The 24614-nt window shown below is 39.8% G+C and overlaps 2 protein-coding genes across 2 annotated transcripts in view; both read right to left on the minus strand.

Moving 5' to 3' along the window:
* Positions 1-990: 990 nt before the first annotated feature.
* LOC108571008 (zinc finger protein 845-like) lies at positions 991-5089 on the minus strand. The gene is made up of 4 exons (XM_017932975.1): positions 4946-5089; positions 4476-4622; positions 4307-4396; positions 991-4236 (listed from the first exon to the last, which is right to left on the minus strand). The coding sequence occupies exons 1-4, from the start codon at positions 5087-5089 to the stop codon at positions 991-993; spliced, it is 3627 nt and encodes a 1208-aa protein (XP_017788464.1).
* Positions 5090-6956: 1867 nt separating this feature from the next.
* The window catches only part of LOC108571009 (ras-related protein Rab-37), a 177311-nt gene continuing 159653 nt past the window's right edge, over positions 6957-24614 (minus strand). Inside the window, exons 3-6 of the mRNA XM_017932976.1 lie at positions 14417-14525; positions 9092-9202; positions 7284-7425; positions 6957-7074 (exon numbers count right to left, since the gene is read on the minus strand). Of these exons, the coding sequence (XP_017788465.1) occupies positions 6957-7074; positions 7284-7425; positions 9092-9202; positions 14417-14525 (480 nt within the window). The remainder of the gene's footprint in view (positions 7075-7283; positions 7426-9091; positions 9203-14416; positions 14526-24614) is intronic.

Here is a 24614-nt window from a genome sequence, read left to right on the forward strand (position 1 = left end):
GCACCGTTACAGAATCCAACTCCTGGGAATGCACAATTTTCCAATTTTTCACGTGTAAAATTCAAACCGTCACTGGATACGCTGTTACTCGATAACAAAAGGAAGAAAAAAAAAAAGAGGAAAAAAAATGGACACACCGTATACGCGTGCTCCATTGTAGAGATATCGTGGCATGATCGTTCGTTCTAAATAATCGTACCACTTCCTGATGCCTTTCGAATCGATCGTTCGAAATTATACTGTAGCGAAGAGTCATCCGATGACCATCATCGGCCAACAACCTTTGTCGACCATTGAAACGATCCTGTACCAATGAGTATCAATTTAACCAATCGATTCGAAGCTCGTCAGTAAGTGCCGCGATTATTTTCACAATGTCCTTCGAATCATCCGCCGGAAGAGCACTGACGTTGCTGTAAACGAAGTCAGGAATCTGTCCTTAAAAACTGTAGTAGTAACTCTGGTACAAACATCAAACGAAGAAATATGTATTCTCTCTCTCCCTCTTTCACACTCTTGCCCACCCTCTCCCATCTCTCTCTCTCTCTCTCTTTCGCTCTTGTGCCATATATCTGGGGATTCCTCTACAATAGTGCGTTATTTACATTTATCATTGATCAGGCCACCGTCGTCCATTCATTAACAAAGAACAGATCAGCTTTCGCGGCAGACGGAAAGAATTAGCGAAAATGTACTCAAACATCTACGCTGAAACGAAACAACGTTAAGAAACACTAGGTATTCCTCAAATTCATATAAACATCATCGTCGACGTCGTCACCGTCATCATTATCATCATTGTAATCTTCATTATCAGCCAAAAAAATAAACGTGCGACTCGGTAAAAAACTGCAGAAGGCAGCGATTATTTCGTTTTAGAGGAGCTTGTTTTCCCGTGGGGCCAAGTGCTCATTACGTCATACGTATTTGAGTCATCTCAATTCCCAAAGAGTCTCTCAAGTTACACCAAGCATGGAAGGATACGCGATTTTACAGGTCTGAGCCTTCGTGGAATTTGAAGTAGTGAATCTTCATAGCTTTGTTGTTGGGATACTTGACTTTGCATCGTGGGCAAACAGCACCAACCGCACCCTCCACCGTGTACGAGTTCAAATCCATCTCCCTGTGGAAGTTGGTACTGTTGTGCGCGTCGTAGACGGTGTTGTGTGCCGTCAACATGTGATTCGACATCGCAGGTCTGTTGAACATGTGTCTGTCGCACAGTGTGCAGCTGAAGATCATGCTGGTGAACTTGGGCGGAAGGTTTTTGTGCTTGACGGTGAAATGCTGACGCAGATTGGGCACGCCAGGGAACTTCTTGTAGCAGATGTTGCAGGAGTACGTGCCATCGGTGCTTGGAATTGGCACGCACTCGTTCATTGAGATCTTCGCGTGGTTCTTCATCAGGTTAGATTTGTTGTGCATCAGCTGCTTATGCTTGTACAGCACGCTCATGTTGGCGAAGAATTTTCTGCATACGTGACACATCACCGACTTCTTGCCAGCGTTCATCGCGTCCATGGCGTATGGTTTCTGCTCTTCCAGTAACTCTTGCTTCACCCTCTTGGGCCTATGCTGCTCCTCCTGGGTCATTCTTCTCGTGCTGTTGTATACCGATTGTGGCCTCTGAGTGAATATGTTGCCGTGCAGATTCAACTTGTGACGTTGCAGCGCCTGGTTGCTGCTGAACAATTTGTGACAGATGCTGCACAAGGCCTGGCTGCTCCCAGAATTCTTGACTACCGACTGGAACTTCGTGACTGCAACTGCAGTAGCTTTGTGGAGTTTCTTGTGTCTCGTTAGTACCTTCTTGGAGCTGTACAGCTTCCCGCAGATCTCACAGGGGAATCTTGATTTCCTGATATCGCTGAGGATGGGATGAGCCTTGTGCCACTGTAGGTGAATGTTTAACGTCTCCCTGTCGGAGAACACGTTCGTGCAGAGCTCACATTGAAGTTCGTTACCTGAGAAATTCTTCTCAGCCTTGTTGCGGGCACAGTGCACGTCCCACAAGTGTTCCCTCAGCTCTGTCACGTCGTTGAACTTGTCACTGCAGACCTGGCATTGGAAATTGCCAGTAGGCTTTGTGGGAGGTGGATTCGGGAAGGATTTTCGCGCTCTAGCCGGACGGCCTGTATTTGTGTTAAATACTTCCTTTTTGGGCGAGATCATTGGTTTCTGGTCCTCGTTCATCAAGTGTTGCGTATTGAATCGAGAGTTCAACCGACTGTGCCAGCTCCTGTGTATCTTCAGTGATGCTTCCTCAGCGAACTCCTTGCCGCAGATGTCGCACTTGTGGCCAGCCTGCAATTTCTCAGTGTGAGCAGTACGGAAGTGAAGGTTCAAATTTGCTTGAAAGAAGAAAGACTTTGGACATTTAGGACAAACGAGCATGGCCTTCGAGGAGTTCACATGCTCGAGCGCGATGTGTCGATCGCGTGTCTCTTTGGTCCTGAATAGCTGTGAACAATGGGGACAACAAACGTGGTTTCTATTGAATGTGTGAATATTTCTTATGTGCCTCTTCAGGTTTGCGGAGTTAGAGAACATTTTACCGCATAAATCGCACTCGTTCTTTTTCGAACCAGGATCTGAGCTAGCGCTCGCGTTCATCGAGTTCGAGTCTTGCGAATCATCCTCTACAGTACCATACTCCACACACGAGATGTTCGCGTTTCTTTCATTTGGGTCCTCTATGCCATGGTCTTTCATATGAATCTCTAATGCACCAGCGCTGCTGAACATGCTACGACAAATCACGCAAGAATAGATCTTCACCTTCAAATGAAGATTTCTGTGCTCCATTAGCTCGGTTCTAGTAGCGAATTCTAGGTTGCAAAGGGCGCAACTGTATCCTTTACTGTCCGACAGCCTGACCGTGTTCATTTCAGCCTCGAACGTGTCCCAGTCCCGGATAGGTGTCGAGATGCTCTGCATGGATTTGGAATCATTCTTGTCGTTGGACTTCGTCTTATTACGATGCGTCTCATGATGCTCCAAGTAATCGTTGGGAGATCTAAACTTGCCCCAACATTCAGAACACGTGTAGACCTTCTTCTTGTGACTCTGTGTAACATGATTCTGGAACTTTGTGAAGATGAGATACGTCATACCGCAAAGAACGCATTTGTAGGATGTTCGTACCTCGGGTAGCAAACGTTGACACAAGTCTCTATGCTTTAACATATTGGGTTTGTACCTATAGATCATACCGCACAAGTCGCACACATGATTATGCGCAGGATCGCCATTCTTGTACGGGCGAGGTATGACCCTAATTGGTTCAAGCGATTTCTTTGTTACTTCCTGCTTGGCAGGTGGCAGAGGAGTCATTGCCTTTAGCTTAGGAGGAGATCTCGATGGTGATACCAATTCTTCGTACTGTTTATCCGAGTGTTTCAACAGATGGCTAAGCAATTGCTGTCTGTTTTGCATAGAACGCAAGCACATATTACACGTGAAGTACTTCTCTTCGCCGTGTTTCGGTATCACCAGTGCAATCTTCATTGCACATTCAAACGACGCTCCACAGTGTAGTTTATACATCGAGCGATCCGGGAATTCCGTTAAACATGCGATACATGTGTATGGTCTTAGATCTGGCATATGCTGACGAATATGCGATAGCGTACTTCTACGGTCGACGAAGGATTGCTGACAAGAGTAACACGAGAATGTTTTCAACTGACTGATAATATTTTGCTGTACTTGCGTCAACGGAGCATCTTTTTCCATGGTCATTAATTCGTCCTCCAAATCTTCAACGTGTTCCTCGTCGTCTTGCAACTCCAAATTATTGACATCACCATTCTGTTTGTCACTGTGAAATCTTTCCATATGTTTTGTGTAGGTATATTTAGAATGTAAATTGATTTGACAGTGCACACATTTCTGTTTGAAAACGCGTGCCCCCCGGAAATGTGTGTGCGGACCCCTTCTGACTTTTTTCTTGCTTGCTGATCCAGATGCATTGGACTTTTGCGTAGAATCAGCTTCCATAATCCTATCCTCCTGAGTTGAGAGGGGATTCAACAAAAGTTCACTACCAGTAACAGATTCTATTTCTATCGTACAGTCTGTGTCATAGTCCTCTGGTGGTTCTGCTTTTACACACATGTCCATCTCTTTTGTCAATACCGGTTGATCTCCCTCTGATATTATTTCATCATCAGTTAATTCCTGAACTTGATTACTGATTGCTAAATGATTTATATTCTCTACAAGATTTGTGGATTCCTAAAAAACAAAACATATCTTTAATATGTCCTTATATTCTATATTTTATACCAAAGCTCATAGTACTTACCATGTCTGAATCATTGGTAGATTCTGAAAGTACCTCAATGTTATCTTCACAAAAGTCTAAATCAACTGGTTCATTCTTAATAGTTACAACCTGAACAAACAAAACCAGTACATTGATTACAATTACTCACATCATAATAAACACAGATCAATAAAACATGTATATTTACCGTTGGACTTGTTCGTAAATGGCTTTCAAACCATTCGTGTAATTTGTCTTGGGAACGAAGACATGCTTCCTTATAATCATGCCACTCATTCACATTTCTAACACATTGCTCACATATTTGTGTGGATAACTTATCCGTGGTTAAAATCTAAAAGATGTGTAGACCCGATGAAAATATGGATATCTCAAAACTTTGATTATAATTTATACATTTTAAGAAAACAATAGCTATAAAAACACATTCCGTTTGATATTTGTCAACTTAACAACAACTTGTAATGGTAAAAATAAGCAAGACGCTCATAATAATCCTAGTCAATGGTTCTGTCTTAGATATGATGCATTATGCACCTAACCTCAAAGCACACTCACCGTATACAGGAATAAAGAGCGATCGGTACAAAAATACGCGATAGAGAAGAAACATTTGAAAAGAACAAAAGTTGCTAATCGGCGATAATTCACACGCACCTGTATTGACAAGCAAGCTTGTATCTTACTGGCCAACGAAACCGGAGAGTCTTGCCCTCCGAACACCGACGACTTCGGATCATCGGTGGACAGGCAAAGCCTGCACACGTTTTCCATGTCCTGCAACTCCACCACCTCGTCCATCGCGGACGTCCACGCTTGTGGGCCTTCCTCACAGAGTATCAGGTAGGTGTTTTGCCTGCCAGGGAAGCGCGCTTCTCAGGAACAGGTTAGAGACGCAGCGTTTTGTTTGTACGACGACATTTGAAACTGAGCCCGAGCGGTCCATTTCAATACGTTCCTGGCGTGCAAGGAACGAGTCAGGAGACGCGCGCGCTAGACAGAAGTACACTTTCCTTCTTCGTGTGATATTTATTTAACAGTCGGCGGGTGTTATCACGATTCGCGAGTGTCAAATGTACAGAATGTGTCGTCAGCGATAAAGAAAACGGATTTATATACTTTGACGTGGACAAGCAGTACATTGTGCAGTTTGCTTCGAAAGTTTTCTGCGGAACAGTGATACAGATTAAAATGGATTAAAACAGGGGAACAGAGGTCATGATGGTAAATAAAAAATGTCTTTTGTTATATGGTTGGTCGTGTGGTCGTTTATTTTATATATATTTCTCAATATACACTTGACATGTAACTGTTTGTCATTTGTACACGTTGATAAGATACATTGTACATGCACAGCAGGTAACGTACACGGTTACATCTCGTTCAATTCGCGATTTAACGAAATCAAATAACCGGCGTTTCTCAATTTCGAATTATCGGTAACAAATAATCATCCGGTGATTATAAAAGTAACACGGTATATAAAATCGAAAAGCTTGAAATATAAATCGGGCTGATCGAAAATATCGTATCATATATAGGACCGCTATTACATAGAAAAACGTTAGAAACTATGCATGATCACGTGACTAATACAACCAATCATAACTACGCAATTGCACGCACACCAATTTCATCTAAATGAAAACGAAACGGGATAGACTTCGAGAATAAAACACGATTGCACAAACTTGTCTAACGAATTATCGATCTAAATAATTGTCACGATTAAAATACGTATACATATGAATCTACATATTGCACTTAGCTCTGGACTTAAGTACTTTAATCAATTATACCCTAAGCTACGAGAAAAAGCGTTTGAACTAAAAATTATTGAGCGCACTCGTTCAACGCGTTGTATATATGGCAACTATGTAATATTTTTTTTTATTCGGAAAGCTCTTCTACACGGCGGTTACTCTAAGACCGCCAATCTACTTGGTACATGTTGAGCTTTCGCGCGACATCTTATTAATTTCTCGATACCAGATCGAATACACCTTTCGTAATTTTTTTTTCTGTTTTTTTCTTTTTGCTCTTTTTTGTAACACTGCAACGATCATATACATTGTGCAGATTAGAACCATCCAGACATTTCCTAAATCTACGTTAAACATCTCGCGGATGCCTGTCCCCCGCGTCAGCTATTCACATTAATATACAATACAGGATGAATCATCGATAAATAGATTTCTATACACGCATCGTCAACGAGAGGTTTCCTGTCGATCATTTTCAAAAATATCCACTCCCTTCTCCCAATATAACTTCTTCATTATCGACGATTAACAAAGGTACTCTTCCGGTGGAACGAGACGTGGCTTCTGCGACATAGAAATTTTCTCCAATTGCTAAATTTGAAATGTTTAACGTTCGAATATGATGGCGCCACGTGTCCCGTGTCCAGTATCGCATCGTATCGTTCGAGCGCGAACTTCCCGCGGACGAAGTATACGCGAATCGTCGAAAATCAATCTCTCTCTCCACGAATTCTAATTCGTAACGAGACGACGTTTTCGACGATTTTCACGGCGGATCATCACGACGAACGCTCGAACGCCCACGACAGATTCGCGCCATTTTAACGGCCAACCAGTTCCGGTTCATGTTCCACCATTCGTCTGATGTATCGCAGGGAAGTGTGCGCGTTGAGCTATTGCGCAATTCAGGTTGTCAGGCAATTGGTGTTGAAGCAGGAATTCCTTTGTGATTGCTGACGTACGTAGTCCTGCACGTTGAATTTCGTGTCGTCTGGATCGTTGCTTTTCCTCGCCTTCAGCTCTCTGAAATTAAACGAAACGACGCTTGGTACATGACTGGATACACTATTTTAGAGCCTACCGGAGCCTATCACAGCTAACCAATTGCGTAGAGGTACATTAGACCCCTGTCTAACCACAGTTCTACCATGTTCCTTTTTCATTTTCTTTTGTCGTCTCATACTGATATCTATGATAGGTTGACGACGATGGATTGAAGGATTCAGAAGTACCTAGCAACGGCCAAGAAGGCCAATTCAACGTTCAGGCCGGTTTTAGCTGAGGTTTCCATAAACGGGACTTTGTACTCTTGCGCCAACCGTTCACCGTCTTCTCTCTTCACCACGCGTTCCGTGCCGCAGTCAGACTTGTTACCTAAAAACAGTCGTTTCAATTCGTTACGTTTCGAATTATTAATCGAGACTTTCGGGTTTAAGCCCTGTCCAATTGTTTTTGCCTTCCTAACGGACACGGCTTAAACGCAGATGCCTCGATTAATAATTGAGTCACTCAGAAGCCAAACTGACTAACTCCGTCAAATTATATTTTTTTTTACTTATCAAGAGTTAAGCACCAAGCATGTGCTTTGATACTACAATTGGAAGAATTTCAAAATCATTTTGGCTTCTGAGTGGCTCAATTCCAATAATCTAGGCTGTGAAAGCCTCAAGACTCTCATTGTTACGTTTAGGTTAGGTTATGTTCAATTTGATAGTCTTGAATTAAGATGTTTCTGCGATTAAGTGTTCTCGATGAGAGAACGAGAAGAAAAATGAGAACTGCTTGCTAACAATGTGTCTAACTTGTCTATCTACAAATGATAGCGATACAAATTTTAATTGAAAATACAGGTTCCTTACAAAGCTGTAGATTTAACAAACTCACTGTCCAAGGAGTATGAATACAAAGTTAACACGTTTGCTATCATGTTTTGCGTAAGGGTTCAGCGTCACATTTGCATAAGAGGAATTACGTTTCAATTTTCGGTAAAATGGATAGACGAAGTCTCCCCTGCATTCAGCAGAAATGCTTTTGTATAACACAAAGGGTGGCGGAATAGCTTGCCTGGTCAGCACATATTAACCTTTTGGGTGCTCACTAAAGTGACCAAATGTGCCTACTTATTTTATGACGTCAGTTGCTTGTAACTACTGTCAATAACGTGGAAACATGTTTTATACGTATATTTCTAGTTCTTTTTATCTATTTTTTTTTATATGAATGATCCCATCTGTAGCTCCTATAAAGCAAACTGTTAATTTCAAGCATTTCCAGTTACCAGTATAACATACAAGCTAATCACTCAAAGGGTAATCAGTACACATGCAGAAACATGTGTTCTATTGTGTAAAATTATTAAAATAGAAGAATGTGCTGACCTAATCATCCAAACAAATAGGTTAAGTTTCTTAATTCAATTACTTTCGTGACAATTCAAACATAGACTTCTTGTAAAGACAAAACATATGTGTGACAACGAGTTCAGACTGTCCTGAGTACATTCCTTACATGTAAATAACCCTTTAATTATCTTCATAAAAATTCCAACACAGACTTGTGTGTATTTAGATGAGTTCAGACTGCCCTGAGACATTCTTGTATGAATGAAAGAGCAGCGAAAATGTTAAGACACAACAAAAACGATTTTCCGTTTCACCATCCAACCCACTGCTACTAAAACAAACATCGCTATTCCCGCAAATTACGTAGCAACGTAGAAGAAGAGCTTTCATCAACGACGCTGTTTCATAGACCCCCTCCGTTCACTATCTAACATCTCACGATCTCCGCGACCTCGCTAGACTCAACACAGTTAATCGATCATCCAATCCAGCCAGCAAACAGTCCTCGATTAGTGCTCCAACTCTTCTCGGAACATTCTCCTCGGCTTTCTACGAAAGCAAGAAACGCCGCGGAACTATGCAAGAACCAGTCGGACTTATCGATCATCGCGGCAACTTTCTCAGAAATGGGACAACAAAGAAGGCTCACTTGGATACGTTTCGTTCCTTCTCGGTTTTGTCAAACAATCGGCACTCACCGAGTAGCATGATGACCACGTCCTCGTTCGCGTGTTCCCGGATTTCGCTCAGCCAGGCTCTGATGTTGTCGTAACTCGTCTTGTTCGTCACGTCGTACAGCAATAAAAGAGCTGAAAGAAGTAATGATCGTTGTGCAACCGGCCGTGATCCTGGTAATTGGTAGACACGTGGAAACAAAAGCTTCTGTGTTACGTTGTTCATATTTCATTGTGCGTTCGTTGAGGAAATAGCAAGCGTGTCTATCTTGTTGCGCGATTTTTCGACCGTAGCTTAGGTGAAGCGAGACGTTCCGAGTAAGGTAGATTGAAGTGGAGGAAAATTGAACGTATGTTTTGAGACACGTTTGGAACAAACGAACGAAAGCTCGTTTGTCCCCCTTTCCAAAAATTCTATATATTCGTGCTTGTTTAGAATCGAATTTTGTTGAAATAGGGAGCGAACGCGTATGTTTTGAGACACGTTTGGAACAAACGAACGAAAGCTCGTTTGTCCCCCATTTCCAAAAATTCTATATATTCGTGCTTGTTTAGAATCGAATTTTGTTGAAATAGGGAGCGAACGAGCATTCGTTCGGTTGGTCTAAACGCACCTTCTGGAATATGCACGATTCTAGGAATATTGTTCGAATGGAAATTTGTTAATCAGTCGCTGATACGCCGTACATTTTTCTTTTTTTCACCAAAGTTAGGTGAAGCAAGATAGTCTGAGTAGGCAAATTGAAATAGGAGAAAATTACGCTTTTGTAATAGACATGCTTCCAGGAATACCGTTCTGATGGAGATTTTTGAATCAGTCACTGATATCTAGCACATTTTACTTTGTTTAGAGTAGTCTTTCGTGGCTGCTTCAGTGTCTCATCTACGTTTAGCTCTTTTATTCAGCTGCTTTTTGAATTGCTGAGAATTGCGTCTCGTTCTAATGAAAGGTGGAGCCTGGAATCCTCTCTATCTTACAAATCAAATTACTTGTACCCATCTTTATCCTCTATCTATCTTTTCTCGTCGTTTTGCCACACTTTTAAACTACAGTACGTAACAAAAGTTCTAGGATTTCATCTTGAAGTTTCTTTTTTAATTTTCAAATATTTTAGGCATTTCGCTTCACTCAGCAAATTTGCCAATTTATGCAGGTATCATGCTTCAACTCTCACAGTATTCCATTTCGTCACAGTAAATTATTAAACTCAAATTCTACGAACTTTTGTTACATACTGTATTTTAGAAAAAAGAAATTCGTAACATTCCTTGCAATGTATTCGGGGCCGCATTTACACTTTTGGAGGACATTTCAGACTCTCCTAAATAGACGACATCTTACAATTATCTATCTAAAGTTTCAGCTAAATTTCTCAAGCAAATAACCAGAGCTTCGTAAATTCTTGTATTAACCCTTTAACTGCTGTTGACGAGTCAGACTCTTCGTGCATTTCTTTTCTCAAACTGGAGAATCAGGAGTCTGGCTCCTCGTTCAGTGTGAAGCACTATTTCACAACTTTATTTTTACACAAAGTTCATTTTTAATTTACATTTAGTTGACAATTCCAATTTAATTTGAAGAATTAAAATCTCAAATCAGAGCCGTATTTATACTTTTGGTCCTAGGCGCAACAATATTACGAAGCCTTAAAAGAACAAATCTATTTCGGTTAATTAAATTCACACGTTTTCTTTTTAATTTATTGAAAATAAAAGTCGACATTTCCATGAGAACTTATTTTAATAAATTAAAAATAACACAACATTGGTATGCATATATTTGTATGAAAAAAAGTATAAAAATAAATCAATTCAAGTTTACTCTGGCGACCAAATATTTTATCGCCCGGGGGAAGTCCTTGCACTTTAGATACTCGAAGTATATACCCAAACTGCATAAATAGGATTCTCTGAGACCCCCCTAGACGACATTTAACATTTGGTCGATGGAAATTCTCATCGATGTTGACCTCTTGACGAATAGTGGACCCTCGTAAATTTAACGTTTCCGTTTTCAGCGGCCTCTTGTTTTCATATTATAAATTTAATATTTAAAAATAAGTATTTTACTTTGCAGCTACAACTAGGCTATTGTTAGGTAAGGTTTGAAAATGTGGCTCCAGCTTGCGCTTTATGGTAAATGCGGTCCTGAATTTATCGAATAAACTGAATTTCACTTCATTTAACATTAAAATAGCTTCACTACAAAGTTTAAAGCGATTATTTCTCAGCAAAGTACGCTTCGTTCCGTTCTACTCTAAATCTCAATCGATTACTGTTACAGAATAAGGTTCGAGAGTTTTTCATTCTTCCTCGGTTGTCTTCCCACGAGCTTTCCATGGCTGGTTGAAGCTCGCAGGCCAGAAGCACGGTTGTAGGGTAATATCTAGCAATGGAGACACTATTGTCGAAGTGTCTCCCCGACGTAATTGTCGCCAAGCCTTTGAAACGTCTAACTATTGTCGCGGCGGCGGCGTCTGCGTCGCTGAAAGAGGGTTTCTTCGTGCAAACAATGGCCGAACCCCCACGGCGGCCGCCACGTTTCCTTCTCCGCCTCTTTTGCCTCGAATTCGCTTAAGTAGCTTTCCAAAATTAACGCCCTGCTTGAATTTAGAATTGACTCGCGACCTCCTTCAAACGTTAACCCGCCGTGAGGACGACTTCTTAAAAGAGACGTTAATTGAAGTTTACTTCATTCTCCATCGTTGAAGAAATTGCTAATCTTTCAACATGTTCATGAAACAGTTACTACTGCTAGAGTTCCTTGTCACCGAAGAGACTGCGGATTTGTCACCGAAGGCACAAAAATACAGAGTGCACGTAATAAGCAAAAATATACAAGTAAACCCAAAATATAGTACTCGTTGTAATATTTAATGAATAAAAAAACTCATAAAAATCCGCAGTCTAGATATCATTAAAACGTTCAGGGCATGATTGCTGACATGATCCATCGATGGGATCGTTCAGAATAATGGCAAAAAAGATTAAGTGAATGGTGTGATCCAACGGTGGATCGCCAGATTTTCAGATTACATACTGAAAAATTAAGTGTTAATGATAATACACGGTTCGGTGATAAGAAACGCTGTTCAGTAGTGAGCGTTTCGTGAATTTCGCTGCCGTCCTGAACGTGTTAATACTTATGTTAATGGTAGATACCGACTGTAACTGAGCACGTTAGGAAAAATTGGCTTCCATTGTATTTGCATCGGTACGAGACAAATTTTATAGTCACGTTTCAAATTACACGAAAATTCATTTTTGAAGAGTTGGCAATAAGTCATTTTGCCTTGATTAGTCATTTCAGTGTTAACTGCTAGAATTAGCTTATTACGCATACGAGATTAGGATACAGCCATAAACCGTATCACGCTGGCAAACTGTTGGAAATGAAAGAAGAACTGGCTACGTTATACACGGTGTTCCTGGAGAACTCCAAAAATTTCCACTTCTTTGTCAGGAAAAACGTTGAGACGGAGCTTCAATAATAACCAAAAGGGAGTGAGTTAACTAATGCAAACTCCATCCTCGCCCCTATGCCTCCATTATGCAAATATCAAAGCGTGTCTACGAGACGAAAAAGATAAGATTTTTGAGACAATTGCCGATTTTAACATTGATTACACCGAGTTTAACCCTTTGAGAACGACAGACTTGTGTATACGTTCACAGAACACTATGAACGCAACCAATAAACTCATATTTTTAAGGAATAAAAATAGTTGGCGTGATCATGAACTCACGTACGTATATTTGAGGAAAATGCAATTTTGATATAATTTAGTTTAAAAAAAGAAATTGAAGTAGTGGCGCGATAATGCGTTATACAAGTAATCAGTATATCTTCGGAAGATCAAAATTTTATCCGCATCATTCACAACCCTTTCGTTACAGGACTGTGGAACGATTTAGAGTAGGTAATTGAAGACTTTGGCGCAGGAATCGATCACCTCAAAAGATGAAGATTTTTCCTAAAACTCAGAAATTGAATTTATCTATCATCCCCACGTTCTAATTTAAAAATGACCAAAAATTGAAATGGCCGATTTTTGCAGAGAAGTCTTCAGTTCTCGTATATTTGGCAGTATCTCTCCTGTGAAAATTAGGAAAAGTCGATAGTGGATCAGGAAACAAAGGTTCATGACGCTTTTTGCAATTCCTCCTACATACTTTGTCTACTTTATTTCAATTTCATTCGAAAGCAATGGTTGTTTGTATACGTACTATACAACTTGGAAGAATTTTCACGGGAAATAGGTGACTCTACGAAGGAAGGATAATATCGTTTTCGCCGATTTAACACAGTTTTAAAGTAACAGGCGTCGTTGAACCGAAGTAGGGCGTTTTGCGCGAGAATCAGAAACGAACTTTCATCCAACAGTTTCCGGCAAAGAAACCGTTTCTGCATAGTTGGAATGCGGCGTGCAATATCGCACTGTACAGCACAATTTGCATAATACCCAGCCTGTTCAAAGTTCTCGACTTTTTGTCCTTCTATTTACCAGTTACGTGAAAAACTTCATAAGCATCTCGATTATCTGGCACACGGTTCGTTTTCCCTCCCCACGTTTGTCCATTTTCCATCGATTCGCCACCGATTTGAGAAAAACGCGATAATTGACGATTATTCTTCGAGTTGAGTAAGACGAAGGGACTAACGTAAACTTGCTAGAAAATGTTACTGTAACGATCACTTGTAATACGCGAATGAATAATTCAGAGGAATAAAACGAATGGTAAATGAATATGCAGTTAAATTGCTATCGTTTAATGGTTGAAATTGAAGCTGAGCGCTATCATCATAACGAAATCATGGTCGCGGTAGAGAAGCTGTTAATTTAACATCTAGCAATGAATTGTTAGGTATGATTCCGTATTCCTGTCTTAGACGAGTCCAACCAGCAATTTCGTTATCGTCTTGTCCAATTATACTTAAGTTGTAACATGATTTTTTTTTTAAGCAATTACAAGGTTGTGGAACTTTGTTCCTCGAGTTTCTTGGCAATTATTCGAAGCAGGTAAGAAATGATTTTGTGAAAAACATGTATACAATAAAGAAGTTATAATTTCCTTCAAGTGGTACTAATTACAACGAAAAGTATAAATTTAACTGCCTTGTCTAATAATTTTATCAACTTTTTCCACTAATTTATATGTAAATCTTTTACTACTTTTTCTTAACATTTCCATCCTCCCTTTAGTTATTGTTTGTTATATTATCTTATCTATTTTTATTTACCTATAAGTATTTTGTATATATTTTTTCAGAGTAATCGTTTTACTCTTGTTTCCTGCATGCGTAACAAATAAGTAAATAGAAGAAAATTGCAATAGAATCATAATTACCGTGGGCGTCTCTGTAATAAGCATGCGTTACACTTCGAAATCTCTCTTGGCCAGCCGTGTCCCATATTTGAAGCTTGATAGACGTATCATCGACGACAACCACTTTGTTCTGAAACACAAAAATCATTCATATCTTCCGTTCAACAAATCGTTCCCTTACCTACGCCGATTTCATAACAGTCACTTGGTTTTCGAAATAAAGGTTTCCCCCTCTGAAATACCAAGAATTCTTCGAAGATTCAGAGTCTCTCACCCTAAAATCAATGCCGACGGTGGTTATGTAGTTGCCAGAAAGGAATCTGCCGTCTCTGAACCGCGTCAGAAGACAGGTTTTCCCGACCCCGCTGTCGCCTAGTAGCATCACCTAAGTTGTACGAAAATTCTCTGTGAAAATAGCCAAGTAAGCGCCGGAAAAAATTGGAACTTTACGCGATCAACGACTTCGACCCTTTTTTTTTTGAACGAAATTTCTAACAAAATTCCTCTTTAATAGATTCGTTTCAGGTCTCTGCCCTGGTTATTTGTGGTAGAAAAATGAAATAAAACGAAATTCATGGTTGTACACGAAGAATATCAGTAGCACGTAATTCCAGTTGGATTTTCCTATTTTATTCCAGGAGAACCAGTCGAGTCCAGATAGAAACGTATCACACAACAAGACCAAACACATTGACTTGATTATCTTATTCGTAGAAACTGAATAGACGAAGTAAACGTGTAATTAACGGGGTTTCAGAGATATCGCGATCAAGTTTGATCTACGATCCGGCTGAAATACGCTGAAGTATGCAGAGCGCGCGTAACTTCTTTTCCTGTTCGATTACGAACTCGGCGAGAACCACCTACTTGCGATTAATCGCCGCAAATCATCGATCGTAAATTACGACCGCGAAATGTGGACTACTTGCTACTTAATTATCGTGTAAAAGGGCAACTGGATGTGGCAGAATCGATGGTTTCTATGAGGCAATAGACACGATTTGTCAGTGGCCATTGAAAAGTCTGAAACTTGTTAGGAAACGGATAGATTTATCGAATACTGTAGTTATTGGAAAACTTTTAACTTCAGGTAGGTAGAAGTTGTTTTCTCTTTAACTTGGAATTGAGAGTTGGTCCTTTATTGGAAATGTTAGCCTTCGCAGCATTTCAGTATTTGCTGATTGATCTTTCACAATGTGCCCGTCAATGTGTTTGGAAATGAAAAGACGCGACCTAATTGAGAAACTCGATAGAATTCACTTGGTTCTTTACTTTATTAATCATTGAAGACCGTATTTCTATAGATACATTAACTGTAGTTCTACTACTCCGAATCTCGTTTTAACATTTTTCTGACCAAACCCATTATTACACATCCGTATTTTCAGTCTTTCTGACCTGAAAGCCTGTTTGAAACAAGTATTCGATAAACTTCGATGAATCTCATAGGCATGTTTCCTTCGGAACACCTAAGACCGCGTTTCTACTTACTACTTTATTCAAAAGTAGTTCCAGGACAAATGAAGCAAAATACAAATTATTGTACATTTAGTCGCCTTTAAAATAATCTTCCTTGCGTTCCTTGTGAAAGTTTCCATTTGGAAAACAGAAAGAAGTCGCATGGTGCTTTCAGACCGATGACATTCGAATTTTTATACAAAAAGTCTTGAACAAGCATCGAAAATGCACAAATCTATGCAAAATGCACCAGTTGTTTTCCGTAGATTTACAAAAGCCACGTGACATTCAAGTAATATCTTTCATTAACCCTTTCACTACGGCAGATTTTGGTTAGTGACGCAAAATCTCTTGTTTAGGCGGTATCGTTTTAGAATTTGAAAAGGTTAATAGTTTGACCAATCAGTACGAATTCTTCCTATAAAAGAAAGTATATCCTGGAACCTTTTAAACCAAGTAGTACACATAAAAATGCGGCTTAGACTCATGCATAAATGACCCAACGGAGCCGCGAAAGGCTACTCGAAGCTCTTTCGGCGCTCAATCGAGCCTCTTTCCTCGCAGGCGGGTATCAGGAGAGAGGGCAGGACCTTGAAAAGGAGCTCGCCATGTTCGGGTGAGGCCTGTTGGCCGGTCGAGTCGATGCTGTCCCGCGAGGACTGCCGCCTAGTCGGGCCCATCGTCTCTTGGGGCCGGCTGTACGCGCTCTGCGAAGTGGAGGGGGTAGCTGGGGCCGGGCCCCTCGCCCCACTACTATTCCCGGGCCCACTCGACCAATCAGAGCCGGTTGAGCCGGTTCTCCGCGGGCCGTGTCTGCTCGAACGCTTCGTCACACTGCGTAGCTTTTCCTCCACGGTGCTCATGGGCCCCTGCTACCGGGAGCACCAATTTGCTCTTCTTCTTCTCGGCCACTCCTCGTCACGCTCGTCGTCGTCGTGGTCGTCGTTGTGGTCGTTGTTGTACTCGTCGTCGACTCGCTTCTTTCTGCTTCGCGCGCGGACAGCCCGCGATCACCTCTCGCGTCCCTCTGCTCCCGAGGTCAGTCAACCCAGGATCAGAAGTGGAAAGGGGACGGCGTTTCACTTTGCGCCTCTTCTGCCTTCCGCTTCGCCCGCTCCTTCGTTCGCCGACCGATCAACGGACGCCGAGTGAAAGTCCGCGCGTCGCGACCGATTGGATCGACGGCGGCCGGATCGACGCGTTCAGTGGCGCGGCTCTGCACCGCGCGGGGCACTTAGGGGACACCTGGATTTAGAGGAACCTCGTCAGTTTGTGTGTCGGTTTGGACGTTTTATGCGAAGGTCTTCGGATTGGGGAGAATTTTTCGTGGTTTGAGGTGGGAAGAGTTGTTGGTAGTTTTTGGAGAGGAGCAGATTTGTTGAAACAATGCTTTAGATTATTCATACTAGGATCTTAAGGCATAATTAGATTTATAGGAACCTGATGAGTATAACAGTGTGGTTTAGATATTTTATATTTAGATTTTTAAAAATTTAGATGACTGAACTGAGAAGAGTTGTTGGTAGTGTTTGGAGAGGAGCAGGTTTATTCGTTGAAATAGTGTTTTAGATTATTCATCCTAGGATCTTAAAGCACAACTGGATTTAGAAGAACTTGAGTATAATACTATAGCTTAGGTGTTTTATATGGAACATTTGGAAGGCATAAAATTTGGGTGATTGAGTTGAGAAGAGTTTGGTGGAGTACTTTTGAAAGAAGTAGGTTTGCGAAGCTGAATTTCAGAAGTTCTTGAAATTGGATCTTACAAAACAGCTGGATGCAACAGAACAATACTGTGCAAATTCAGATATCTATTTCGCATTAGGCTTTTCGAAGGTGTAAATTTCAGGCAACTAAGTTGAAAAGAAGAGTTTAACTCTTCAAACAAACATGTTTTACAAACCAGATTCTAGATTGCACGAATCTCTGATAATAGGTACATTGATATCATATTTACTACGTTCATATTAACCGTGCCCATATTTGCACATGTAATCAGAAGTCCTTGTATCTCGGGTACGAAAACAGTGCTAGTTAAACGGCAGAATTTATCAAGTTGCATTGTAAATACATATTCCCATTGGCCGCGGTGATCAATATTCTATTGCAATTGAACCAACACTTCTACCATTGCGTACAAACACATCGATGCATTCTAATTCAATCAGCGGCCAACGAAACAAGCAAATACTCGATTTCAGGTAGCTTGTAACCCGAAAGCATGCGGAGTTCGAGTAAAGATTGCAGCTTTGCATAACACTGTCACCTAAATGCGTACTCATGCGTACTTTACAAAGACATTCTCCATCGTACATCGATTCTGATTTTTCGTAAAAAAAAAAGAGATCCAAAAACAATTTCTAAGTTTGTTAAAAAGAGTTTCATTCAATATGGAGGAGTTTCACTCCGCGCGTGTGCTTCGCCAAGATTTTTGAACAGAAAAGATACGGGATCGGATATTGAGATCTTATTTATTTACTTCCACGAATATAGACCTAGTTACACATAAAATAACACACGCGCAAAGCAGATAAAATATAGATAATTATAAACAAAACAAAATTAACCGAATTTTTCTTCGTTCGTAAGAAGAAAAATTGTGATCCGTGACAATTTTACATTTCGATAGGAGAAACAAGAATTAACAATTGTTGCAAAGAAATTAGCTTGTAATAATGCAATGGTACACCAATAAACAAATAAAATGGAACTTATAAAATGCAGATGAACGATAACTTCGATGTCACATAGAGGATCTATGCAACGTATCCTGCAAACCTCCAACTACTTTTGCACTTTTCGCTGCAGAATCCAACATTCAGCGTCGACGATCAAACTTTGACACACTGGAAACGCGCGAACTGTTCAATCTGAAAAAGAGGCGAGAGTCGATTTTTCCGTTAGCATCGCGTGCCATGGGATCGTTAATTCGCCGTTCGAGGGCAAATAATCGATAAGCCTGGGAAAACAGGCCAGTTCCATCGTCGATGCGTAAACGGAACGACATAATTCGCGGCGACTTGAAAGCTTGGTAATTGCTCGGTCTGTTATGCCGCGGATTGTATAACGGGTCGACACCTATGTTGATCCAACTCGCGCGTCACGCGTTCGCTTACATAAACAGCGGGAAGCGGTATTTTAATTAATCCGCGAAACACACGAGCTCGTATCCACGTGCATCGCGGTATCACCGTTGTTTAACGATCCTCTCGAATGTTTGACTGAGTGAGTAAATTCATCGACTTCTGGATGAGAAGCCGGCTAATTGGTCCAACGACTAGTTGCGTGGATAACGAACAAGAATATCGGCGTTTGGTATTCTCGATCGTCGATCGAATTAGGTTTTTATTAACCCTTCGTGGGAAAATATAGCGTTTCGTACTCTGCAGACAAGTTGTTTATGTTCAAGTCTGATTTTTTTACTGTTCTAGGCTTTGAAAAAATTTGGAAAAATTCTGGGATACTTGTCAAAGTCTCTGCTACATTATACAGGGTTCGGTACAAAGATTTGATATCAGATTTGTGGCCAATTATCAGTTTACTTTGCAAGTTCTTTGGAACAAGAATTCGACTCCGTTTCTGGATCAATCTAGGAACACGTGTTTGACTTGTATGTTATTGGTATATTTTGAGAACAAATCATATCTTTTTTTCTGGACCCTGTATAATTAAGTTCGTTAAGTCAAATGTTTAAAATATTTTTTTTTGAATTAAAATAAAAATTCGTTTCGAAGAAGTACAGGGGTGGAATTTCGCCTGGGTCGTTAATGACCCAGATTGCCTGTGGAGGGTTAATCTGATTGTGAATGATTAGGTTTGTAGATGTACTTGTTTCTCTTTATTGAAAGATGTGAGAAGTTTTTCCGAAGAATTATATTTCTTTAAGTAAAGGTACAAAATGTGTTGTAAGTCTTTGACTTCTCAGTAACTGGTTAAATGAAGTTGCTCATTGAAATAAAGAATATCAGCGGTATTGAGTATTTTATGTCTGATATGAAAGGAAAAGAACGTAGCTTTCTTACTATATTTTTACATTTTTTACTACATCTCTGGTATTTTTTAAGTTTTCTCTTATGTTCTTTGATTTGAAATTGCATACGTGGAAGAATTACTCTCGAAATTCACAAAATTCTGCTATACCGTACAATTGCAATTAAGTTACATACTATAAAATTATTTTTTCCTAAATTGATATGTAGCCTATACTTTATCACGCTTCGTTCATTTCCAGCAACACTTTCTCATTCAAAAATGAAAAAACAGAAGTAAATATTTTTCGAAAAATTACACTTTTGATTTCAAACGATATCCATAAATTCTAACATATAGACATGTATAAAAAGAACGAAAAAGTTTGTAAAAATAATTTGTAGGAAAGTAGTAGATATAATGCTTCCTGCGAAAATTCGGCTTTCCGATCCTTCTTGAGCTAATTTCGACCGCGAGAAGCTTGTCCATTGGTCGGTCGATCAGAAAAATCGATGCTTCAACCCGCGTGAATTAAACCCGAGCAATTACCAACTTGTCATGTCGGAATTGCCGTGTCAAGGCTGGCAGCACGTGCTAAACGAGATGTCTTGCGCAGCGCTCGAAAACGGACCGAGCATTGTTTCGAATATTTTGCGAGTACAACACGGTCCGCAAATTAAGACCACGCTGTGAACAAACTCATTTCCCTTGTCTGTCGAATGGGGGCCGTATTAAATTCCACGGTGAATAAAAGCAAAGTCGAGTAGCAGTCGGGTAATTGTAGTTTAGGAAGATCTGCGGCAAACTTCTTCTTCGCGCTCGGGTTGTAAGTTCGTGAAATATTCTCGTTGCAGAAGTTGAAGTTTAATTAGCGGGATGTACCGGTGTATCGCCGGAGGGTTTGTAAAAGAACGGAATTTACGTCCCTGCGAAGCTTACAAGGAAGGAAAGATATGAGAAATGTCCATCTTTTAAACAGTAAACTTGTGAATGACGATATTTCAGCTGTAGAATGACTCAAAACAGCGAGTCAGAGATTTCCAAGTGAAAAATGGTTGGAGAATGTAAGTTTACGAATTCGTGTTCACAATTTCACGAAATGTACACTAGCGGCTGAAAGTTTGGAACCACTGTGCGTTGCAAGTTGTGGAAAATCTTCTAGGAGAAAGTTTCAAAAGTTTGGAATTTCAGGAACATTTTCATGAATCTTTTATCACTCAAATTAACCCCTTAACCTGTGACAACGTGTCAGACTCGTGGCAGAGATTCCGGTCAAGACGTGAGAGAAATAGTTATATCATTAAGAAAAATTCACTGTAATCCTGTCTTTCGTTTGAGTTCGTAAGACTGAGGATTACTAAATGTAATTAATCTGTAACAGGCTAGCTTGTGTTAAATGGCTGACGCTTATGTACATAATTAGAAAAGAAATCGTAGGTTAAGGGGTTAATCGAAACGAAATAAATTGCTACTTATCTCCGCAACGTTCATTTTAAATGTGCAACGAATTAATAGCAGATTCAATGTTGGTGCAAATTGGTAAAATTGGCAAACTTCTCAACCTAAGTAGGGTCATTCTTTTCTTTAGATTTTAATATACTTGTCACATCAATTTGTCCAGTAAAAAAGCTTAACTACTTTCATCCTTCTCGAATAGTTAAAAGTTTCCACAGTATCTCTGAATTTGTCTCTTCAAATTCAAGATCTCGCGTATGTACCTACATACATACATAAAACAGACTTCTGTCTTACTTTCGCGTAAAACATGTCATACGTGTCTGTTTTCTACTTGAACGCAAATTCAAGATCTACATAGTAGGTACACGTTTATTCGACTTATTCCACTTCCACGAAGAAATTTCATTTTCTGTACCATTCTTCTCCAACTTCTTCCACCTATTAATCCGAATAAAAATCGTCACGAGTGAAAATCCCTAAAGTCTCTCTGCAAAGTCTGAGAAACCAAAGATTCTCCCGTGATAATAATTCTCCTGGCTCGCTTTCGAGGCCACTCGCCTCTGCTTCCTCCCACGGTCCACGGTCGCAGAATCTCTTGCGAAAATCAGCGTGTTCGCAATTTGCCACGCGTAAAGTGTCCTTAGCTAAAATGTCCTACCTAAATGGACAAATTCCTCGTTTTTCAAGGTGTTTTGAAACATTTCGAGCTCCACAGCAAACTTGCAATTAGAACGATCTATGTGCCTTGCAGAGTTCTAGAAACGGTCTAATTTATTTGACCTAACTATTTCGTAGATTATTTCAAACGATGAATTAATTATCGTTTGTAATATTAATTTTGTATAATTTATATGATACAATATTAATTACCGTATTTAAAGTACCTTTTGCAACGTTTGTTTTGTACTTTCAAAATTTCAATGGTTTTAACTGTGTCTCTGTTGAATAAATAAATTTCAGTTAATCAATTAAGCATAGAATAAAATAGAAATGGAATAGAATAAATCGATTAAGAAAGCTATGATAGTCCAAAAAAAATCGAGTTTCCGGCTCGTTAATCAGGGACGAGACGTGCACACTCGAAAAATCGTGAAGTTTCGGTGAGTTCATAGGAAGCACTTGCGTCAAGTTCTACTTTCCAACTCTGCACGGTACCTCCGCCACAGATATCGGTGATTTCGACGGATTAACGGAGTTCTCTTTCTTGTTTCTTTTTTTTTTTTAGGGGGTAATGAACGTTTATTGCAGCGAGGCGGCGTTAAAACGCGTTTTCGCAGACCTCGATTGCTTCCCGTTTCATCAAATGCAGAATGTCGGGGGGGAAACTCGAAATTGTACGCTTCGAAACGGCGATTTTTTCCGTTTGCAGTTCGGGCTGATTCGATCAGGGTAGCTGGTGATTGGTTATTGGAGAAGCTGAGTGGTGTCGAGAGTGTTGAAGGAAAAATATTGTTGATTACTCTTTCGTTTCCTCCGTTTGCAATTTTATAGCTAACTTCGTTGTGTCTATTTCGTGTATTTTTATTATATTGGGTCTGTGCAAAAGTTTCCATCGCTTGTAAATCAACGACACTGAAAGGTATACCGTATGTTTCTTTTTTTCTTAATTTTCACATATGGTATTTGTGACATTAAGTATATAGTACTAATACTGCGTTATTATTATTTTAATAATGATCGATTATAAACGCAGTAAAAAATGAATACACATTCTCCACAAAAATACGATGAGAACTTCTGCATAACCGAATGGTACTTCGTTTTTGTTAATTAATACGCGTTCTATTGTCGAACGAATTTAATTCTACCTGCTAGCTTCGAATATGAGGTGAAAATTATTGAAATGTATTATACATTCTATTTAACTTGAAGTGTAATTACGATAATTCAGGGTTATTCCTTTGAAGCCCAATAACAGAAAAGATATGATTTTAAAAATTATTTCATACTAGTACAAATGTGTCAAGATTAAAAGGTGGTAAAGGTGAATAAGTAATAAATAATAAAGAAATAATCGGTTCACAGGAGAACCATTAGGAAGTAAAGGGTTAAAAAGTCGAACTATTTTACGCGCCAAATGTTCAACACCGAATTGTCGGAAGAAAAATTCGTGAAATTACGTTTGAATACGTTAAATTAGCGAATTATCTTCTTAAATTGTATAAAATATAATTCAGAAGAATAGAAGAATGAAACATGTGGAGGTGAATCGAGAGGATTTGGATTAGCGAGTTAGAAGCCGAGTCCGCCGGGGATCCCCGGGGCGATTTCGTTACAAAAACCGAATCCTGATGCAGATACGAGGTTGGCTGGTCCAGCCTACCGCTTTGGGCCCACCCACGCCGTACCTGGCGTCAAAAAAGCCCTCGAGGTTCCAACAGAGCAGGTCCTGTTGCCGGCAGACTCTACCCGACTAGTGGCGCCCTTCTCGATGCCTCGCTTCGCACGGCCAGAACAGGTTCAAACTGTCTGAATAACCAGTCCTTCACACGTGTACCTGTACGCTTATCTTAAAATCTGAGTAAGCTTAATACATCTGAAATTTGAAATGTAATTTTTTTCCAATATTTTCTTTTTACCTCTTTCCTTTGCTTTTGCGTACTCTACAGATATCTTCAAGTATATTTTAGTCAATTTTTGATTTTTATCCGTTTTCTTCATTTTTGTGTATTTGAAAGATACTTTCAGGTATATTTTACATGTCTTTGTTATTCATTTTCTGATCAATTTTTTCGAAGTATTTTTAGATAGCTTTCATAGGCATGAAACTGCTTAAGTCTATCTTAAAGCGATTCATTTTTATCCCACCATTTTCGAACACGTTAATTTATCAAGGTTTCAATTTCGTTGGCACAATTCCCCAAGATCAAGATACATCGTTATCCAATGGTAGCGCTCCATGCACAATCCTAATCTCTCTAATGAAAACGTGCCCTAGGTAGCCATTATCGAGTATTGATCATTCATTAGCACCTGAGATTTTACTGGTGCGCGATACATCTTCTCCAATTAATTCTCCATTTTCAGCAATCAATTAGCGTTTCAATTAGCCGATCTTCTTACAGTTTTCCAATGTTTAATAGCCACCTTCGATGGTTCCTCTTGGAACCAATCAAAAGTATATCCTCCTTGAATTTATTGCAATTTAATGGCCTCACGTTTGCATAAGACGTTTTCGAAATGACGTTCCATTAATTTTAACGATGAAATACCTACATCCGTTGCCATTTTAACAAGTGCTTTCAATCTATTTCACGTTTTAATCCTTCTATTTCTGTCACATTTCATTCTCCACTTTTCCATTGGCACTCTAAATTAGAATTAAGTTAGCTTT

Source organism: Habropoda laboriosa, unplaced genomic scaffold (assembly GCF_001263275.1).
Source record: "Habropoda laboriosa isolate 0110345459 unplaced genomic scaffold, ASM126327v1 scaffold97, whole genome shotgun sequence".
Lineage (NCBI taxonomy): Eukaryota > Metazoa > Arthropoda > Insecta > Hymenoptera > Apidae > Habropoda > Habropoda laboriosa.

Bases quoted from the DNA above. Each gene is read 5' to 3' on its own strand.
- LOC108571008 (XM_017932975.1), bottom strand. From the start codon at position 5,089: ATGGACGAGGTGGTGGAGTTGCAGGACATGGAAAACGTGTGCAGGCTT. The intron at 4,623-4,945 runs GTGCGTGTGAAT...CACATCTTTTAG, and splicing joins AAGCTTGCTTGTCAATACAG to ATTTTAACCACGGATAAGTT. The intron at 4,237-4,306 runs GTAAGTACTATG...TTTGTTTTTTAG, and splicing joins CTACCAATGATTCAGACATG to GAATCCACAAATCTTGTAGA.